The sequence below is a fragment of the Myxine glutinosa genome, chromosome 7 (assembly GCF_964187855.1).
Source record: "Myxine glutinosa chromosome 7, kmMyxGlut1.1, whole genome shotgun sequence".
NCBI classification, from domain to species: domain Eukaryota; kingdom Metazoa; phylum Chordata; class Myxini; order Myxiniformes; family Myxinidae; genus Myxine; species Myxine glutinosa.
Window position 1 is genome coordinate 13142873 of NC_136267.1, and position 23139 is coordinate 13166011.

At 45.2% G+C, this 23139-nt stretch overlaps 1 protein-coding gene across 3 annotated transcripts in view; it reads left to right on the plus strand.

Annotated features, from left to right (window-relative positions):
- The window catches only part of LOC137430986 (B-cadherin-like), a 74631-nt gene that overhangs the window by 44813 nt on the left and 6679 nt on the right, over positions 1 to 23139 (plus strand). For all 3 annotated transcript variants that reach the window (XR_013624012.1, XM_068121806.2, XM_078781281.1), the window contains 3 exons: positions 2110 to 2237; positions 12034 to 12206; positions 21293 to 21731. Coding sequence is in view for 2 of the 3 variants with exons in the window: in XM_068121806.2 (XP_067977907.2) it covers positions 2110 to 2237; positions 12034 to 12206; positions 21293 to 21731 (740 nt within the window). In the remaining variant the exon portion in view is untranslated. The remainder of the gene's footprint in view (positions 1 to 2109; positions 2238 to 12033; positions 12207 to 21292; positions 21732 to 23139) is intronic.

Genomic DNA, 23139 nt, shown 5'->3' on the forward strand with positions numbered 1-23139 from the left:
GTGAGCAATCAGAACCAACTTGTTTCTTTTGTGATGGACTGGGTGGAGATGCTGGACTCCATAGGGCTTCTACATTTGGTTTAGACGAAAATGTCCGACGCTATGCTGTAATGCATGACCAAAGCAGATTTGGCGAAATTCCAACGATTTTTGACGAAAATATAACATTTGTGTCTGCATTCAGTAAAGTAAAGTGTGTGCCATGTCAGCATTTTAAAAATTGAAACGTGGCTCATTGTAAAGAACTCCATATGTGGAATAGGTGTTAACGATGACGTCATTGGTGCCACAATTACGATGTCATAATTCGACAGGGACAACGCTTAGTCTGATCAGTTTGAAATTTATTGAGCATGATCTATGCGACAATTATTTAGAGAATATAAATTGATGATGTCATCGCTCACGTGGTCTGGCGGCCATATTGGATCAAAAAAAAAGAAACGTTCAAAAATAGAAGAGTTGGCTCACACCAAGGTGACTGCACAGGGTAAGTATAATATGAATACCATCTAGTTATAAAGGTCTTTGTTCGAGAAGTTCTGGTTGTATATATTTTTTTTCATTACAAATGACCTTGTATGTTTTTTTTTATCGTTCAGCTTACCTATTCATTCTTTTTACAAAAGAATCAAATCTCACGAGATTGTTTTAATTAACGTTCTGTCTTTATTTACTTTTGATATTGTTTCAAATGAATGGGAACAAGAACGGGGGGAGGACGAGGACAGAGTTGGTGGTGCATGCGGGTCAGATTTGGGAGGGGAGGGAGGTTGAGGCATTTGGAGGGGAAGCATTGAGGACTTGGGGGGTGTAAAGGGGAGTTGGGGACTTGGTGTTGCAAGGGGGGGGAGGGGCAGAGGATTGTGGACTTTGGGTTTGATGGTGGGGGTGAGTTGAGGATTTGATGAGAAATGGGGGGGGGGGAGTTTGGGTTGGGGGATGGGGGGGGGAGTGGGCAGATGGTTGGGAGAAAGTGGTTGAGGACTTGGAGTCACATTTTACATTATGTGGAATTTCTGCTGTCACTGTTACTATATATCTACCTATATAAAAACGGTGTATTTGTCTGCCCCCCTTCAGAATGACAATTTGGGTAGGGTTTCAAAGGCCAATGTTTTAACATGAACATGTGTTCACTACCGTCTGTTTTGGGGGATAAAAAACTTGAAAAACTTTTTCCATAAAAGAGTAATTCTATTGGAATTGTAGACGGTGGCTTGCAAACCAAGCCTCAAGGCGGTGTACAGAAGCGTTTTTTTTAAACAACAACAAATACAAGGTGCATGGAGGTGAAATCTGCTGCACGTGATGTGCAACGTGCGTAGAGTAAACCGAGTGTTCATTTACGTCCGTACGTCTAATAAATAAGGAAGATATAAGCACACCTGACACTCGGCCAAGGCGTTAGACTTTGGCACGCTGTACCATCGAAACGAAATGTCCCAGAAGAGAAAGAAAATATTCTCAAGGTGTTCTCAAGGTGGGCCACATTATCTGTAATTGTGGTGTCTTTAACCAGAGATTTTGTTTTCTGCCTTTTCATGGTTATCATTTTGGTGCCCAGGCCAAGTTCGCCTGAGGGCATCGACTCACCCATGATGTATGGACTGGATGAGCATGTCATCCCATAATTACCCACTCTCTCAATATTATTAGTGAGTTATTTGGGTTTTAATCCACAATGTAATAGCAATATGTTAATTTTCCTGAAAATAACCTTTAAAAAAAATGCTTAAATTTGAAATCCTCAAAGAATGACTGAAAGTTGGAATATTAATCTTGGAATAATTTTGGAATTGGAATCATGTTGCTGCAAAGCCTGGGAAGCACAAATCTGATCGTTTATAATCGGGGAGAATCAAACCCAGACTAACCAGCTCCTGTCCCAAGACAAGTGCACCAGCTCCTGTCCCAAGACAAGTGCACAAGCTCCTGTCCCAAGACAAGTGTACCAGCTCCTGTCCCAAGACAAGTGCACCAGCTCCTGTCCCAAGTCCTACAACAAAACCGATCCCGTATTTCCAACTGCCAAACGAATTTCAGAGTTTGTCCTTAATTTTGCAGAATGAAAATCAGGCCTTGATATGGCCCTATGTTGTTCTGCAGCCATGTTGGTTTGCTGCCTACCTCTGTGGCTTTTGACGCCGGTGAAGAAAGCACCACCATCAAGCTTCATGAATATCGTACCTGGTACTGTCGTCACTTACAGCCAAGAGGCAGGAGAAGAAGAAAAGGTACAGATTTCTGGCAGCATTGTTCTCTGTACCTCATTCGTTTTTTTTAATGTTACAGGTGGCATTATGTTTTCGGGTTGTTCGTCCGGGCAGGTAAAAATTCTGTTACCGAGATAACTTGTGAATCACTCATGGGATTTTCACCAAACTTGGTATAATTATATATTTTGATACAAAGGTAAACTGATTCGATTTTACGGTCAAGAGGTCAAAGGTCAGAGGTCGTCGGGTAAAAATGATGCGATACCTTGAGAACAGCTGAAGGGATTGAAATCAAACGTAGTACAAGTATGTATAATGATGTAAATGTGAACTGATTAGATTATGGGGTCACAAGGTCAAAGGTCAGAGGTCCCGTTAAGTAAAAATTCTGTTTCTGTTTTAACTTATAAAGCAGTGATGGGATTTTCACCAAACTTGGTATAATTATATATTTTGATACAAAGATAAACTGATTCGATTTTGGCGTCAAGAGGTCAAAGGTCAGAGGTCGTCGGGTAAAAATGTGATAACATGAGAACAGCTGAAGGGATTGAAATCAAACTTAGTACAAGTATGTATAATGATGTAAACGTGAACTGATTAGATTATGTGGTCACAAGGTCAAAGGTCAGAGTTATATGTTAAGTAAAAATTCTGTTGCTGTTCTAAATTGTGAACCGGTGATGGGATTTTGACCAAACTGGGTATACGTATATATTGTTGCGGCTCTCAGCGCCCGCCTTTTCCCCTTACCAAGGGGGGATTAGTCCCCTTGTCTTTGACTGACCGACGGGACCCGGAGCCTATGACGTCCTTCTCGGACAGCGCGAAATAGGGTTTTAGGACTAAGAATTCGCTATTACCTAATTACTCGCACTGCCCAGAAACGAGGAAATAAGCCCCGCCCGAATCACGGGCGTTGGTGGATACGCCGAGTGGTAGCGAACCCGTGACCCGAGCCGTTAGCAATTACTAGACCCAGATCCAAGCGGTTCTTATTCGTGCCACGCTTACCCAATGATGTAAATCACAGAAAAGGTCGAATTTGGAAGAAAAGGAATAACAAGATTTATTTACACAATGTACAATGATCAGCAGAAGAAGACACAGTGCAGCCTTAAACAGTCTTATACTTATTCCCAAGACAAACGGGCCCGTTCACACTCAGACACACTCACACGAGGTTTGCAGATGAACAGATCAGAACGTGCAGGGATGGCGTCCGGGCAGCTCTTCCTCCGGTCTCCAGCTCGCACCACGCAGTAGATGAATGCAGCGGCCAGGAGCTCTCCACATGTCGTTGGCATGCACGGGATAATTACGGGGCGAATGGTAGGGCTGGGCTCAGGCGGTTACACTGGCGGCTGCGGCCGCGTACGTAATAAGCGAATAGGCGCTAACAATGCGCTTTTCAATCAAGTCCTCTCGACACTGTCGTGTGCACGCCGGTCCTTTGAGTCCTCTCGATACCAGTGCCTGGCTCCAGTCCTCATAGTCCTCTCCAAGGGCTTTGTGCACTCGCTTATATAGCCTTGCCCAGCGAACCCTCTGGAACTCACCAGATGTTCTTCATCACGCCCTATCACGCCATGCCCCTCGAGCCCTGATTGGCTGGTAGCCCTTACCGTCATCGCCTCTGACGTGCTGCTTGTCGCGGCCACACCTCGACCCTCGCGCTCCTCCCTCTTCTTAGGCCTACCTCGTGTTACTGGGCTAGTTTCGAGCAAACAAAGGGCAGCGAAACACACGGAGGGATCAGCCAAAATGGGGGCGTGGGATCGAGTTTGCCCATTGGTGAAATTGGAGGGTGGCCACAAAATGAAAGGGACCTAAACTCATATCTTTACACAACGCAGATGTTACTAGGGAATGGTCTACTCTTAGTCTTACACATACTATGACATAACTAATACTCTAAGTGGGCCTACGTGTTACTTGTGGACTAACTATGGGGGGCAAACCTTTAAGCTTTAATGATGTCATATATACAAATCTCAAAACCGTATCAATATTATGATGCAAATATGAACTCGTATTTTGGTATCAATGGTGAGGAGTGAGGTGATTTTGTGATTTTGGTGAGGTCAGGGGTCATGTCAGGTGAAATGTGATACTTGAGAACACCTGAATGGATTTAAATCAAATTTGGTACAAGTATGTGTAATGATGTAATAATGTGGATGGAGGCAGATCGTCAACGTCGTGACATCGAAGAGCGTCGTCCTCGGTGTATCTCATTTTCTTTTTAATGTGAAGACAGATCTATCTACAATCGCCCAACAAAATGCTCCTCCACCCATGCTCTATATATAACACTGTACATCTCTTTATATCAACTTGCTTATACTCCTCTGTCCATTGGCGGATTCTAATGATTTGTTGACAAATCAAGAAAAGTCTTCCCAATTGACAGTAATACTCCTTCTGCCATTCGTTGAGAACAAGTCTTGCTGACTAACCGTTGCACCTAAACCTGCCTGCCTCCTTCTCCTAAACCACATGCCTTACGATAAACCCCGCCTCCTCCTAAACCACACCCGTTACTATAAACTCCGCCTCCTTCTACTAAACCACACCCCTTACTATAAACCCCGCTTTCTTTCTCTAAACCACACCGTTAAGACAGGGGGTGTGTTCCATTCACTGGGCTGCATTTATAACTGGAGCGCCCCCCGCTGTGGTCATAAGTAGGCAGCGAGTGGCACCAATGACCACCATCTTGGAATACCCCAGGGAGGCTGTCAAGCTCATTGGTTGCAGTGAAAAAGATGGTGATCTGTTGTGCTTTAGGCTGCAATCACAGGCATTCCCGTGAGTTAAGTGACCTAAAGAATCACTTTTCACAAGTAAGGGAATTTTATTTTATATTAAATAAGATTTTAAAATGTTTAACGATGTTATTATATTTTTACGAGCAAAGGTACCCGGAGTTGCCAGGCAACGCATAGTCGCTTCGACACAGGAATATTAAGAGAGGTGTGGGGGAGAGAGAGGATGGGTAGCTGGGGTGGGGTGGAGGGGGGGGCGAGAGAAAGGAGAGAGGAGGGGCAAAGAGGAGGTGGTGTAGAGGGGCAAATGGGAGCGGAGGGGTGAGCGAGAGGAGGGGAGAGGGGCAAAGGATGGGGGAGGAGGGAAAGGGGTCAAATGGTGGGGCAGTAAGAGATGGGGTAAAGTGGAAGGGAGGGGGAGAAGAAGGGTAAATGGGAGGGGAGCAGTAAGTGGGGGGTAAAAATGGGATAGGAAAAGGAAGAGGGAGGGGAAAGGTGTGGGGTGAGGAAGAGGTGGGAGAGAGAGAGAGAAGGGCGGGGAGAGGCACAGGGAGGGGTTTAATTTGTAGTTTAACATCTCCCCTCCCCCCACTTACATTTTATTGAGGCACAGAGATTCAATTATTCTCACAGACCAACTCAACTTGACACTTCTTACTAAAATCAGACTCTCAGTTTTGTCAGTCACCTTCGTCGCGTCGCGCTATTACAAGGTTCTGAAGGAAAAGGAAAAGAAATGTGAATCAATCTGTCAATGGAACCCGATAAGGTGAAGCCCTTTTCACACACTCAGCTGTGCCTGTACCTCTCGCGTCTCAGGGTATTCCAACATGGCGGCTGCTTGCCCCGCGAAGGCATGCTTCAGGCACGCTCCCACATCTAAGGGTATTCCAACATGGCGGCTCCTTGCCCCGCGGAGGCATGCTTCAGGTACGCTCCAGTTATATATCCATTACAGCTCAGTGGTTTCATTCCCAATCGGTTTGCTATCGCTTGCCAAGCCGTTCCGTAACAACCCTTTAGTTGATGCTTGCTTCAGTGCTTAAAAACAAGCAAACCGCTTGATGAGCGCTCCACAAGCTGATCGGTAATGGAACACACCCCATATGTAGAGGTGGTTGGAATGGTCACAGGAGGATTTCCGACGTTGGTGTCCGATGTCGAGTGACGTGTGTCCAGTGGAATCCTCAGAGAATAAAAGTGATGGGGCAAGGGCTAACGTAGGGAAAATGGACCAAATGACTGGGCCAACGTTGGTGCTGACGGGCCAACGTTACCCCACGTCATCGTTTAGCTACGCTACGTCAGCAGACCTCATGACATGATACTCTCTCATTCTCTCTGGTTCGCCATTGTCACATTTTACCGTTATCTATATTTACAGCAAGTGTACAACATGACGCATTATTCTCCATTTCTACATCATTAAATCTCGCCTCAACAAGATCTCGTTTGCCACGAGACTTTGAGATCAGGTGGGGTCAGTTTACTCCCATCAACATGGCAGTCAGTAGGCGATGTTGGATGGAACGGTGGATGAACCCTTACCCTCCACCCAAACTTGAAATCTCATAATGCGCGAGAACACGATTTGATAATGTAGAAAGGGTCAAGGCCTGGGCGAGGTGTGATGAAGGTGCTGACAGAAGAGTGAGTCTGGTGCCTCAGCACTGCTCCAAGAGGTTTTCCCCTTGGCATGGCATGGGTATGCTGCTGAAAACGAGGTGAGTGAAGGCCTCATTAATGTTGTTTATTTTGATGTGTGATTTGTGGATTTGCAGGTCACAAACTGGGTGAGGTAACTTTCATTCTCCAGGTTAAAATGTATTTTTATGATAGTATCATGACCTTAGATAGGGCTTTAGAAAAGAGGAAGAAAAATATGACGATCTGGGACATTGCCAATAATCTGGGACATTGCCAATAATCTGGGACATTTCCAATAATCTGGGACATTGCCAATAATCTGGGACATTGCCAATAATCTGGGACATTGCCTATAATCTGGGACATTGCCAATAATCTGGAACATTTCCAATAATCTGGACATTGCCAATAATTTGGGACAATATCCAATAATCTGGGACATTGCCAATAATCTGAGACATCGCCAATAATCTGGGACATTGCCAATAATCTGGGACATTGCCAATAATCTGGGACATTGCCAATAATCTGGGACATTGCCAATAATCTGGGACATTGCCAATAATCTGGGACATTGCCAACAATCTGGGACATTGCCAATAATCTGGGACATTGCCAATAATCTGGGACATTGCCAATAATCTGGGACAATAATCTGGGACATTGCCAATAATCTGGGACATTGCCAATAATCTGGGACATTGGCAATAATCTGGGACATTGGCAATAATTTGGGACATTGGCAATAATCTGGGACATTGCCAATAATCTGGGACATTGCCAATAATCTGGGACATTGCCAACAATCCGGGACATTTCCAATAATCTGGGACAATATCCAATAATGTGGGACATTGCCAATCATCTGGGACATTGCCAATAATCTGGGACATTTCCAATAACCTGGGACATTGCCAATAATCTGGGATATTGGCAATAATCTGGGACATTGCCAATAATGTGTGACATTGCCAATAATGTGTGACATTGCCAATAATGTGTGACATTGCCAATAATCTGGGACATTGCCAATAATCTGGGACATTGCCAATAATCTGGGACATTGCCAATAATCTGGGACATTGCCAATAATCTGGGACATTGCCAATAATCTGGAACATTGCCAATAATCTGGTACATTGCCAATAATCTGGTACATTGCCAATAATCTGGGACATTGCCAATAATCTGGGACATTGCCAATAATCTGGGACATTTCCAATAATCTGGGACATTGCCAATAATCTGGGATATTGCCAATAATCTGGGACATTGCCAATAATGTGTGACATTGCCAATAATGTGTGACATTGCCAATAATGTGTGACATTGCCAATAATGTGTGACATTGCCAATAATCTGGGACATTGCCAATAATCTGGGACATTGGCAATAATCTGGGACATTGGCAATAATTTGGGACATTGGCAATAATCTGGGACATTGCCAATAATCTGGGACATTGCCAACAATCCGGGACATTTCCAATAATCTGGGACAATATCCAATAATGTGGGACATTGCCAATCATCTGGGACATTGCCAATAATCTGGGACATTTCCAATAACCTGGGACATTGCCAATAATCTGGGATATTGGCAATAATCTGGGACATTGCCAATAATGTGTGACATTGCCAATAATGTGTGACATTGCCAATAATGTGTGACATTGCCAATAATCTGGGACATTGCCAATAATCTGGGACATTGCCAATAATCTGGGACATTGCCAATAATCTGGGACATTGCCAATAATCTGGGACATTGCCAATAATCTGGAACATTGCCAATAATCTGGTACATTGCCAATAATCTGGTACATTGCGAATAATCTGGGACATTGCCAATAATCTGGGACATTGCCAATAATCTGGGACATTTCCAATAATCTGGGACATTGCCAATAATCTGGGATATTGCCAATAATCTGGGACATTGCCAATAATGTGTGACATTGCCAATAATGTGTGACATTGCCAATAATGTGTGACATTGCCAATAATGTGTGACATTGCCAATAATGTGTGACATTGCCAATAATCTGGGACATTGCCAATAATCTGGGACATCGCCAATAATCTGGGACATTGCCAATAATCTGGGACATTTCCAATAATCTGGGACATTGCCAATAATCTGGGACATTGCCAATAATCTGGGACATTGCCAATAATCTGGAACATTGCCAATAATCTGGAACATTGCCAATAATCTGGAACATTGCCAATAATCTGGGACATTGCCAATAATCTGGGACATTACCAATAATCTGGGACATTGCCAATAATCTGGGACATTGCCAATAATCTGGGAAATTGCCAATAATCTGGGACATTTCCAATAATCTGGGACATTGCCAATAATCTAGGACATTGCCAATAATGTGTGACATTGCCAATAATGTGTGACATTGCCAATAATGTGTGACATTGCCAATAATGTGTGACATTGCCAATAATCTGGGACATTGCCAATAATCTGGGACATTGCCAATAATGTGGGCCCATGCCAATAATCTGGGACATTGCCAATAATCTGGGACATTGCCAATAATCTGGGACATTGCCAATAATCTGGGACATTGCCAATAATCTGGAACATTGCCAATAATCTGGAACATTGCCAATAATGTGGAACATTGCCAATAATCTGGGACATTGCCAATAATCTGGGACATTACCAATAATCTGGGACATTGCCAATAATCTGGGACATTGCCAATAATCTGGGACATTGCCAATAATCTGGGACATTGCCAATAATCTGGTACATTGCCAATAATCTGGGACATTGCCAATAATCTGGTACATTTCCAATAATCTGGGACAATATCCAATAATCTGGGACATTGCCAATAATCTGGGACATCGCCAATAATCTGGAACATTTCCAATAATCTTGGACATTGCCAATAATCTGGGACATTGCCAATAAAAATCTGGGACATTGCCAATAATCTGGGACATTGCCAATAATCTGGGACATTGCCAATAATCTGGGACATTGCCAATAATCTGGGACATTGCCAATAATCTGGGACATTGCCAATAATCTGGGACATTTCCAATAATCTGGGACATTGCCAATAATCTGGCACATTGCCAATAATCTGGGACATTGCCAATAATCTGGGACATTGCTAATAATCTGGAACATTGCCAATAATCTGGGACATTGCCAATAATCTGGGACATTGCCAATAATCTGGGACATTGCCAATAATCTGGGACATTGCCAATAATCTGGTACATTGCCAATAATCTGGGACATTGCCAATAATCTGGTACATTTCCAATAATCTGGGACAATATCCAATAATCTGGGACATTGCCAATAATCTGGGACATTGCCAATAATCTGGGACATCGCCAATAATCTGGAACATTTCCAATAATCTGGGACATTGCCAATAATCTGGGACATTGCCAATAATCTGGGACATTGCCAATAATCTGGGACATTGCCAATAATCTGGGACATTGCCAATAATCTGGAACATTGCCAATAATCTGGTACATTACCAATAATCTGGGACATTGCCAATAATCTGGGACATTTCCAATAATCTGGGACATTGCCAATAATCTGGGACATTGCCAATAATCTGGGACATTGCCAATAATCTGGGACATTGCCAATAATCTGTAACATTTCCAATAATCTGGGACATTGCCAATAATTTGGGACAATATCCAATAATCTGGGACATTGCCAATAATCTGAGACATCGCCAATAATCTGGGACATTGCCAATAATCTGGGACATTGCCAATAATCTGGGACATTGCCAATAATTTGGGACATTGCCAATAATCTGGGACATTGCCAATAATCTGGGACATTGCCAACAATCTGGGACATTGCCAATAATCTGGGACAGTGCCAATAATCTGGGACATTGCCAATAATCTGGGACAATATCCAATAATCTGGGACTTTGCCAATAATCTGGGACATTGCCAATAATCTGGGACATTGCCAATAATCTGGGACATTGCCAGTAATCTGGGACATTGCCAGTAATCTGGGACATTGCCAATAATCTAGGACATTGCCAATAATCTGGGACATTGCCAATAATCTGGGACATTGCCAGTAATCTGGGACATTGCCAATAATCTGGGACATTGCCAATAATCTGGGACATTGCCAATAATCTGGGACATTGCCAGTAATCTGGGACATTGCCAGTAATCTGGGACATTGCCAATAATCTGGGACATTGCCAATAATCTGGGACATTGCAAATAATCTGGGACATTGCCAATAATCTGGGACATTGCCAATAATCTGGGACATTGCCAGTAATCTGGGACATTGCCAATAATCTGGGACATTGCCAGTAATCTGGGACATTGCCAAAAATCTGGGACATTGCCAGTAATCTGGGACATTGCCAATAATCTGGGACATTGCCAATAATCTGGGACATTGCCAATAATCTGGGACATTGCCAGTAATCTGGGACATTGCCAATAATCTGGGACATTGCCAGTAATCTGGGACATTGCCAATAATCTGGGACATTGCCAGTAATCTGGGACATTGCCAATAATCTGGGACATTGCCAGTAATCTGGGACATTGCCAATAATCTGGGACATTGCCAATAATCTGGGACATTGCAAATAATCTGGGACATTGCCAATAATCTGGGACATTGCCAATAATCTAGGACATTGCCAATAATCTGGGACATTGCCAATAATCTGGGACATTGCCAGTAATCTGGGACATTGCCAATAATCTGGGACATTGCCAATAATCTGGGACATTGCCAATAATCTGGGACATTGCCAATAATCTGGGACATTGCCAATAATCTGGGACATTGCCAGTAATCTGGGACATTGCCAGTAATCTGGGACATTGCCAATAATCTGGGACATTGCCAATAATCTGGGACATTGCCAATAATCTGGGACATTGCAAATAATCTGGGACATTGCCAATAATCTGGAACATTGCCAATAATCTGGGACATTGCCAATAATCTGGGACATTGCCAGTAATCTGGGACATTGCCAGTAATCTGGGACATTGCCAATAATCTGGGACATTGCCAATAATCTGGGACATTGCCAATAATCTGGGACATTGCAAATAATCTGGGACATTGCCAATAATCTGGAACATTGCCAATAATCTGGGACATTGCCAATAATCTGGGACATTGCCAATAATCTGGGACATTGCCAATAATCTGGGACATTGCCAATAATCTGGGACAATATTCAATAATCTGGGACATTGCCAGTAATCTGGGACATTGCCAGTAATCTGGGACATTGCCAGTAATCTGGGACATTGCCAATAGCTCGGTAAAACTACAAAAATTATTGTTTTCAAAGGATTAATTAAACTCCACTTTAGCTCGAACACTGTTTGTGTTTCCAGATCCTGAATTCCCAACAAAATGATGTTTATGGCAAACAAGTGTCCGAGCTACAACCAAGAGCTGTGGGAATGATGTCTGATGTAATGCCAAAGGTTGAGATTGATGGCCAGATGGCCGGAAATGGCGTCCAAAGTGTGGGGGCAGCAGCAGGACAAAGAGTCAACGACCTTATGTGAGTGGAAATGGTTCTTTAAATCGCATGTTGCTAGAGCATCTTTCAATTTCATTTAGACAGTTAGGATATTGTCACGTCAATGGATCTGCTAACGCTGACATGTCGATGTTGGGGTTATAAGTACGTTCCCCACAGGATGGGCCGAATTACACTGAGGTCCCCGAGTGGAATTGGTCCCTCTGAAATTGCAATTCCTTGATCGGAATTGCTAGTTCTGCTGGACTGTTATGGGAGAAACCTCCCCCAGGGATATATCAAAGCTCGTCGAAAGGGATTCTCACCCGACAGATCTGTAACAGCGGACGACCACACAAAATGTGTTTTTACGTAATAACAGTTTATTATGAAAAGGTGCGAGACGACCAATACAGATAATCCCAAGACAAAAGATGGACGGACACGAATGCAGGCAAATAAATTAATGTATACACCTCTACTGTCCACTACTCACCACACCCATTGTTTGTGCAAGTCTCCGTGTATTTTGTCCTCCATCTCTGCTGTTTGTGTCCCCCCTCACTTCCTTCTGTTCCTTTTGTTATTTTGCGTCCTGATCTGTTCTGCGTTATACCTTTTCCATGAGCCCGGACTCTGTATATGGGGGGAAAAATGAAAAGAATTCAATCTTTGTTAAGGATGCTTGTACTGGGTTTCTTCTTTCACGGCTCTGTGCTCTACGTATTCACAGTTTTTCGCAGGCGCAAAAACGATTTCCCACCAGCTGCACGTTTGACACTGTTCTAAAACAATCTTCCGCCAGCAGCTCATAAACACAAAGCAGCTTTAACCAACCATCAATCGCCAGCCGTGCATATAACAGTTCTAAACGCATCTTCAGTGCACAAAATACATCCCCCATGACCTTCCCCCACAAACAATGGTTACACTACCCACCCATCTTCCATCTACCCACAACCCCTGCACCAGTGCAGCGTGTCCTGGGTTTCATTATTTCTTCTCGTCCCACTGCCTTGACCTGCTGTGATTCCTCGTGCTAGTGAACTTTTGCACACTTCATTCCATCATAAGTCCAGGAGATGTGTCTGCCCCCAAAAGGCAGAAAAAGTCACGAGTCTGAGCCAGAAAGTGGAGCTGCTTGACAGACTATCACGAGGCGAGAGTGCGGCCTCTATGGGCAGGCACTATGGCGTGAATGAGATCGGCTGTGCGCTACATATAGAAGAGCGAGAAGGCGATTCAGGAAAGTGTCATGGCGAGCGCATTACCCAGCCCCAAAGTGGTAATCCAGGTCAGGGACATTCACATTGAAGCAATGGAGAAGGTATTAAATGTGTGGATAGAGGACGATGCCCAGAGGAACATTCCTTCAAGCAAACTTCTGATTTGTGAAAATGCAAAGTGAATGTAAGATTGTCTGGTTGGCAAAGGTGGTACTGCAAACACGAGCAACGCGGTTACGAGTGATGCGGGTACGAGTGGCCCCAGTCCCTTCGAAGCCAGCAGGGGTTGGTTTGAGTGCTTCAAGGAGCAGTATGGTCTCCGCAATATAATGTTCACAGGCGAGCAGGCCTCAGCGGGCCGCAAGGCAGCTCAAAGTTTCCCTGCTCAACCCACGCAGCTCATTAAGAAGAAGGGGCATCGACTGGAGCAGATCTTCAACGCACATGAAACCTTTCCCTGCTCAACTCCCGCAGCTCATTAAGAAGAAGGGGCATCGACTGGAGCAGATCTTCAACGCACATGAAACCTTTCCCTGCTCAACTCCCGCAGCTCATTAAGAAGAAGGGGCATCGACTGGAGCAGATCTTCAACGCAGATGAAACCTTTCCCTGCTCAACCCGCGCAGCTCATTAAGAAGAAGGGGCATCGACTGGAGCAGATCTTCAACGCAGATGAAACCTTTCCCTGCTCAACTCCCGCAGCTCGTTAAGAAGAAGGGGCAGCTACTGGAGCAGATCTTCAACGCAGATGAAACCTTTCCCTGCTCAACCCGCGCAGCTCATTAAGAAGAAGGGGCATCGACTGGAGCAGATCGTCAATGCAGATGAAACCTTTCCCTGCTCAATTCCCACAGCCCATTAAGAAGAAGGGGCATCGACTGGAGCAGATCTTCAAAACAGATGAAACCTTTCCCTGCTCAACCCGAGCAGCTCATTAAGAAGAAGGGGCATCTACTGGAGCAGAACTTCAACGCAGATGAAACCTTTCCCTGCTCAACTCCCGCAGCTCATTAACGAGAAGGGGCATCTATTGGAGCAGATCTTCAACACAGATGAAACCTTTCCCTGCTCAACTCCCGCAGCTCATTAAGAAGAAGGGGCATCGACTGGAGCAGATCTTCAACGCACATGAAACCTTTCCCTGCTCAACTCCCGCAGCTCATTAACGAGAAGGGGCATCTACTGGAGCAGATCTTCAACACAGATGAAACCTTTCCCTGCTCAACCCATGCAGCTCATTAAGAAGAAGGGGCATCTACTGGAGCAAATCTTCAACGCAGATGAAACCTTTCCCTGCTCAACTCCCGCAACTCATTAAGAAGAAGGGGCAGCTACTGGAGCAGATCTTCAACACAGATGAAAGCAGCCTGTTCTGGAAGAAAATGCTGAGGACTTTCATCCGTAAACAAGACAGGACAGCATCAGGCTTCAATGCTGCGAAGGACCGGGTGTCTCTTATCCTCTGCTCCAACACCAAAGGAGACTGCATGATTTAGCCGATAATGCTGTATCGTTTCTTAAACCAGGGAAAAAACAAGCAAACTTTACCCATATTTTGGAGGCCCAAAAGAAAGACGTGGGTAACAGTTACAAGACCTGGGTAACAGTTACCATCTTTATGGATTGGTTCCACAACTGTTTTGTCCCTCAAGTCGAGAGGTACCTGACAGACAAGAACCTCTCCTTAAGTTTCGTCTGCTGGTGAACAACACTCCTGGCCATCCAGGTCGCTGCTGAAGGTGACCCATGCCAATGTCGAGGTCATCTTTTTACCACCCAACACCACCTCCCTGATCCAACTACTCAACCAAGGTGTGCACCGCATCTTCGTCACATCTTGGATGCTATTGGGCTCACCCCAGAACTTAGCGTCGGGAAATGTTGGAAGGTCTTCATCACCGTGCATTGTATAAGCACCATCCAAGACTCTCTCAACAAGGTCAAATCCTCCACCCTCAACGCTTACTAGCACAATATATGGCCACAGGTAGTCGACGACTTCAGAAGCTTTGCCGACACCACGGAAGAGAGGCGGGTAATTGCCAGGTTGGCCTGGGAGGTGGGAGGGGAAGGCTTCATCGACATGCAGTCTGAGGATTTGGAGTAGCTCAACACCTCGAATGGTGAGGAGCTGACTGCAGAGTTGGAGGCCATTGCTAAGGCTTCTGAGGTGAAGATGGGCAGTGAAGAGAAGAGGTGGCGAGGCCCAACTTGACCGTCACGGTCCTGGCTGAGGTGCTGCAGGATATGAGGTCAGTCGCTGACAGGTTGCAAGATGCCGACCCGTGATGGAGCAGTACCTCCGGTTCAAGAGGGGTTTGGATGATGTTTTGCTCTCATACAAAGAGCTGCACAGAAACCTGCAGCACTCAGCGAAACAGCTCGTGAGCACCCATTATTTTTCACCCCAGCCACTGCACATCAACACCTTCAGCACTCTCACCTGCATCCTCTTCAGAGGAGCTCATTGAGTTTACTGGATTCTCAAGCATCATCATTGTCATCAAAAGTTACTTCATAAATGTATGTGCCATATCTTCAATAAAAATTGAAAACAGTACCTGCTGTTGTTCTTTTATTTGTAAGCACTTCAAATGAAACTGTAATGATGTGTATTCGTGTTCGTAAAAATTTAAAATTTTCCCGTAAGAATTGCGAATCTCCGGGAACGTTAGAGAGGATCTTGGAGGAACCTGTCTTATTTAAACCTCAGACATTTAGTTTGGTTCGCTCTTTTACCATTGAAGCACCTCCGCGAATGTCGAGCTTCTACAGTGTATACTTAATAGCCACATAGAATACGAGGACAACTACAGTCATGTGAAAAAGTAAGTACACCCTTTGTAAAGTTTTGACTTTTTCAACATATTTCAACATACAGCTATTTGATCTTCATTTCAACAATATTGATAGATAAAGGTGATACAATACAACAAATATCATGAAACATTTACATTTTGTAGTCCATTGTATAATTTAAATAAACATAAATGCAAATTTCACATGTGGAAAAAAAAAGTACACCCCGACATTTATCACTACTTCAAATACCTAAAATTAGAATCAGGTGCACCAGCTCAGGTGCAAATGATTAGAAAAACGTTAGAGAGGATCTTGGAGGAACCTGTCTTATTTAAACCTCAGACATTTAGTTTGGTTCGCTCTTTGTTGTTGAAGTGTGCGGCGTCACCATGCCTAGATCAAAAGAGCTCTCTGAGGCCTTCAGAAAGAAGGTTATAGATGCCTACGAGTCTGGGAAGGGATTTAAAAAGATCTCCAAACAATTTGAAATCTATCATTCCACTGTCCAGAACATCTACAAGTGGAGAAGATTCCAAACAACTGCCAACTTGTTCAGGCCAGGCCGCCCCAGCAAGTTCAGCCCGAGAGCAGACCGCAAGATGCTGAAAGAAGTCTCGAAGAACCCCAGAATATAATCACGGGACCGACAGGTAGCTCTTGCCACTACTGATGTCAAAGTGCGCGAGTCTACCATTATAAAGAGGCTGCACAAATTTGATCTACATGGGAGGTGTGCCAGGAGGAAACCTTTGCTGTCCAGAAAGAACATCAGGGCAAGACTAAAGTTTGCCAATGAACCATTGCCATTGCCAAAAAACCATTAACCAAAAACCAAAAACCAAAAAACCAAAAAACCAAAAAACCACTGCCAAAAAAATGAAGGCAAAGACCAGCACTTCTGGAACAATGTGCTCTGGACAGATGAGTCAAAGGTAGAGCTATTTGGCCACAGTACCAGAAGACATGTTTGGCGAAAACCAAAGACAGCATTTGACCACAAGAACCTGATACCAACTGTAAAGCATGGTGGTGGAAATATTATGGTTTGGGGCAGCTTTGCTGCATCAGGGCCTGGGCAGCTCACCATCATAGAATCCACTATGAATTCTTCATTGTACCAGAGGGTGCTTGAGGATAATGTGAGCCCATCTGTCGGAAAGTTGAAGCTCAACCTAAGGTGGACCTTGCAACATGAAAACGACCGTAAACATACCAGTAAATCCACCAAGGAATGGCTGAAAAGAAAGAAGTGGAGGGTTCTGGAATGGCCAAGTCAATGTCCGGATCTAAATCCCATCGACATGTTGTGGGGGGATTTGAAACGAGCTGTGCATGCAAGAAACCCCTCAAACATCGCAGAGCTGAAGGAATTCTGCATGGAGGATTGGAGGAGTGGGCAAAAATTTCTCCCAGTCGATGTCAGAGACTGGTAGACAGTTATAAGAAACGCCTACTTGAGGATGTTTCTGCCAAAGGGGGCAATACCACCTATTAGAGCCAAGGATGTACTTACTTTTTCCACATGCGAAATTTGCATTTATGGGTATTTAAATTATACAATGGACTACAAAATGTAAATGTTTCATGATATTTGTAATATTATATCACCTTTATCTGTCAATATTGTTGAAATGAAGATCAAATATTTGTATGTTGAAATATGTTGAAAAAGTCAAAACTTTACATGGGGTGTACTTACTTTTCCACGTGACTGTAGGTTTAATCTATGTCGATGCGCTTATCCTCTCTGGGGCTCATAACCGTGACAATATATATTAGCAGGAATCTGTGGAACATCCGCGAATTGTAAAATTGTGACTTAAAGAACACAACTACCCTCCACCTCCCCCCCTCCCCTCTCCACAACCCCTCACAAACTCTGAGTGATCATCCTTCCCTCCCTCAAGAACTGCAAGTCCTCAACTTCCACCTCCCAACCCTATGTCCTCACCCTCTCCTTTCTCCAACCCTGAGGCATCAACCACCTCCCCACTTCAAGCCTTTTTTTTACACCAATTATGCTGTAGTGTAATAATTCTCGACTCGAATAAGATGACTGAGAGACAGAGACTATCACTTTCTTGCGAACGATTTAATCAAAACTTGCTGGAACAAACTCAATTCATTTACACAAATACTTCATTGAATGGACAGCACGCAAGACATCGGGATGAGTTTCTTGCTCTTCAAGGGTGCAACTCCCTTATAGTTGGTGCAAGGTCAGAAAGTAATTAAAAGGTCATTGAAACTGCGGCCAGCCCGGCGCCCAAGAGACACATGTTTGTATATCCATCTTTCTTATCTGCAAGTCTCAGCGAGGACAAGAGGTGGGGGCATGGAGCCATTTGGACCTTGTCTCAGATAAAAAGGTTCTTGGTTGGAGGCAAGAGCTGAGTCTGCACTTTCCAACAAGGCTGGCATCCGCACCAGGTCAAAGGTCACTGCATGGTCCATTCTTTATCTACCTTCCCAATGCACATATTCTTATCATTCAAATGCAGTTTCATTGACATTTCATATTTTGAAAGATCATAGCACCTTACAAACAATGTCCATGTCTCTGTTAGTACTCTGCATTAGAAAAAGCTCCAAGCATGATTACTCTTTTAGCTGTGAATAAAAACTCACTCGCAGGGACATTATTAATCTCTCAATATTAAGGAAGTCCGTGAACACGGACTTCTACACTTCCCTCCCGAACTGCAAGCCCTCAACTTCCACCTCCCAACCTCATGTCCTCACCCTCCCCTTTCCAACCCTAAGGCATCAACCACCTCCCCACTTCAAGCCTTCTTTTGCACCAATTATGGGAGGAAATCATGCACAGGTTCTATTTTTTACTCCCGCCAGGGAGTCGTGTGTCCGTGAACAAGATATCTGGAAAAGTTCTGAACGGATTTGGATGAAAGTTGGTGGGATGATTGCCCTTGCCATAAGGAAGAATTGATTCGTTTTTGGTGAAGCTCAGGATATTATTCCGGATCCAGGAATTTTTTGAAGGATTGTTTACAATTGGAAGATGGGGCTCATTTCTTTTTTAACATTATCTTCTATATGTTCTATATTTAACATTGTGTGTATTTTTTTTAGCAGCGTCGTCTTCAATGTTCTTTTTTTTTCTAATAAAGACATATTCTGTCATTTTAAAACCACCAAAGTGTGTATTAGGTTTCCCCGTTTCATAAAATGTATCGTTTGATATGTATAATGCTTTAAAACTGTTTTTTTTTTTTTTAAACCTCAGAAGAGATATTGTGGTGCTGTGCACACACGACTCGATTGCCAGAGAGGTAGGCCACAACGCGTTGGTACAAACAGAGTCTTTATTAAGAGCTCGCACTTCAGCACTGGGCGGGCTCGAGCTTAGAGCCCGCATATATGTCCCGAGGCCACACCTTGCCACCGGGCGTGGCCGATCGGTCGAAAGGCGGGGCATGCACTCTCGTTCCCCGCCTGGACGCTCGCGCCACACACTGGTGCGCGGAATTATTGTTCCTTGTGCCCGCCACACGCGCCCCCCCAGAATTCCCGTGCACCTGAAGGGTGAGTTTGCGGGGAAGCCGGATGACCCAGCCGAAACGCCCCCTGGCGATGGGTGCAGGGCTGGGGGGTAGCGGGACGGCGGGGCCGGGGGGTGCCGGGGGTCCGACCGCCGGGGGGCGGCCTCGACGCGGAGGCAGAGCTGCTTGCGGGGGGTGGTCCAGGTCGAGGTGGGCTGGCTTGAGGCGGTCCACGGAGATGCGATCCGGGGCACCGCCGATGTCGATGGTGAAATATTTGTCCCCGGTCTCCAGCACGCGGAAGGGCCCATCGTACGGGGGCCGTAGCGGTGCCCGGTGGGCGTCGTGCCGGATGAAGATGTACTCTGCCGTGCGAAGCTCCGGGGTGACGTGGGAAGACGGGCAACCGTGGTGTGCCGTCGGCACCGGGGCGAACCTCCGGGCGGTCTCCTGCAGGGTGGAGCGCTGTTGCGCCGCGGACCAAGGAGCCGTGGAGTCGGGGATAAATTCGCCCGGTACCCGCAGTGGTTGCCCGAAGACCAGCTCCGCCGAGGACGTGCGCAGGTCGTCCTTGGGTGCCGTCCTGAGGCCCAGCAGGACCCAGGGGAGCCTGTCGGCCCAGTTGCCGTCACGGAGGCTGGCCCGGAGCGCGGCCTTCATCGAGCGATGAAAGCGCTCGCACAGGCCATTGGCCTGGGGGTGGTAGGCCGTGGTGTGGTGTAGTTTCACGCCGAGCCCTTGCGCCACCGCGGCCCAGAACTCCGAGGTGAACTGGGGGCCGCGGTCGGACGAGATGTCCGAGGGGGCACCGAACCGGGCAAACCAAGTGGCGATGAAGGCTTGCGCCATATCAACATTTAGCTCAGCGAATGTCATTCGCGGTGTCAGTATTTGATGAACTTATAAAGACTTAGTGCCAGATTTGTCAATGGCTGAGGTATATTAACAAACGAATAAAACAGATTTGGCAAAATTCCAATTTGTTTTTTTTAAGATCGCATGTTCACCCAGGGTGGTGAGAGGCTGAAGAAGAAGAAACCTCGCATGAGCTTCCCAGACCAAATAAATAATTCTGGTTCTGCGATTTTCAGGTTTATTACTCCCGACAGGGAGTAACGCATTCGATCGTGTCCGTCCGTGTGTGTGTGTGTGTGTTCGTATGTTCGTGTGTTTGTGAACAAGATATCTGGAAAAGTTCTGAACGGATTTGGATGAAAGTTGGTGGGATGATTGTCCTTGGGATAAGGAAGAATTGATTACTTTTTGGTGAAGCTCAGCATATTATTCCGGATCCAGGAATTTTTTTGGAAATTTTTTTAGGAAAGATTTTTTCTGTTTTACTGCATTGAAGCTTTTATTCTTATTCTTAAATGATGTTTTTCTCCTCCAATTCCGAGATATATCAAAATTAATTCTCTGACAGTTAGGGCCTACTTTCTTTTTCATTTATTGTTTTGGGGAGAGGGGATGTTAAACAAAACGTATTATTCCAACTAAACCCACGGCGGGAGTATGCGCTCTACTGAGTGGCGTTCTAGTTTTTTGTGTTTTCTTTATCTTGTGACACAAAGCATTTTCTGTGCGTCTGTCTGGCTTTCAGTCACGAAACAATCACAGAAACCTCTAGGAAAAGCAAGCACCAGCACCAGCACCAGCACCACCAAACAAATCACCAGCTGGAGAAAGTCAGTGGAATATCAGAGGGTGTAAGGAACATCGCATCGCACCCAGAGGCAAACGTTGTGATGCAGCATTTGCTTCAGGCCTCTAATGGTGGTGCTGGTATGGCAGAAGCACCAAAGCGTAAAAGCGCTCCACTGGATCTGTTCGATCGGGCAACATGGCGGCAAAGTGGGAGCAACGCGGCTGCAACATCAGCTACAAGAAAAGGTGGTGGGATGAACGGCAGAACTTCGTGGATGCAAGATTCAGGCGAGGATATGGCAATAAATATGCTGAGTCAGCAGTTGACGTCACAAAGCAAGCAGAAAGACGTTACTCAAGCACCTGGAAACAAGGTTCAGGAACACGTCGTTGAGGTAACGCTGGCCGAGACAAACCGGAAGAATTTGAAATAATTTGTATCCTTTGCATGAAAAGCAATTTTTTGATACAATATTTGAAATTGTAACTATTTGAATGTGGGTGAGAGACCTACCCGTGCATAGTTACCACTATGGGTGAGAGACTTACCCGTGCATAGTTACCACTGTGGGTGAGAGACTTACCCGTGCATAGTTACCACTGTGGGTGAGAGACTTACCCGTGCATAGTTACCACTGTGGGTGAGAGACTTACCCGTGCATAGTTACCACTGTGGGTGAGAGACTTACCCGTGCATAGTTACCACTGTGGGTGAGAGGCTTACCCGTGCATAGTTACCACTGTGGGTGAGAGACTTACCCGTGCATAGTTACCACTGTGGGTGAGACTTACCCGTGCATAGTTACCACTGTGGGTGAGAGACTTACCCGTAGCATAGTTACCACTGTGGGTGAAAGACTTACCCATGCATAGTTACCACTGCAGCATGTTCCTCCACCTGAGAGCAAGTCAGTGTATCGGCTTTCTTGATGTTCTGGAGTTAAACATTTTTGTAATGACTTTTCCAGTTTTGGGACGTTGTACAAAAAGTGTTCTTTTCATTACTGGGTTTACACAACTGAAGGATTATAAAAGCTTTGCTAACCACTGTTGGGAGCTAAGGGAAGCCAATTGTCAGAGCAAGAGACGACAAAGGGACGACATCACCTCCGCTTCCACCTTTTGTTCATATGTGTGTTGTACCGTCCACCAAACAGTGATGACTTAATCTACATCTCGCTGTCTGATAATATGGACCAACTTCAATCTACTCATCCCAACTCTCTCTTCCTCATATGTGGTGATTTCAATTGTCACCATGCCAGTTGGCTGGGTGTGGGTTCCTCTCTCACCAGCCATGGTTCCTTAGCAAAGGACTTCTGTGACTCACTGGGACTGACACAATCTGTCAATTTCCCGACACGGATGGATCTCAGTCAACGGAGCATCTTCTCTTCCAGACTTGGTTATGACAAACTTCCCTGCAAATGTCTGCTGCTCTTCTTCTGCGCCAATTGGCTCATCTGATCATGTGCTTGTTAAAGTGGACATCTCTCTGACCACTCAGACAGCCTCCTTAGTGTCGACGAGTCTGACATTTCACTCAAGCCAACTGGGACGGTCTGCAAGCAGCCATCAATCACCTGGACTGGGCTCCCATCTCTACCGCCTCTGACATCAATTCTTCCTGGGAATTCTTCCAAAGTAAACTGCTCTCTCTCTCATGCACAGATGTATCCCATATCGTCTTCAGTTGTCTTACCCTTCCTCCCGTCCATGGTACACGGAATCTTGTGGTGAGGCAGTTGCCATGAAACACCTTCCCTTCCCCTCTTGGAAGGCTAATTCAACTGAAGGAAATCT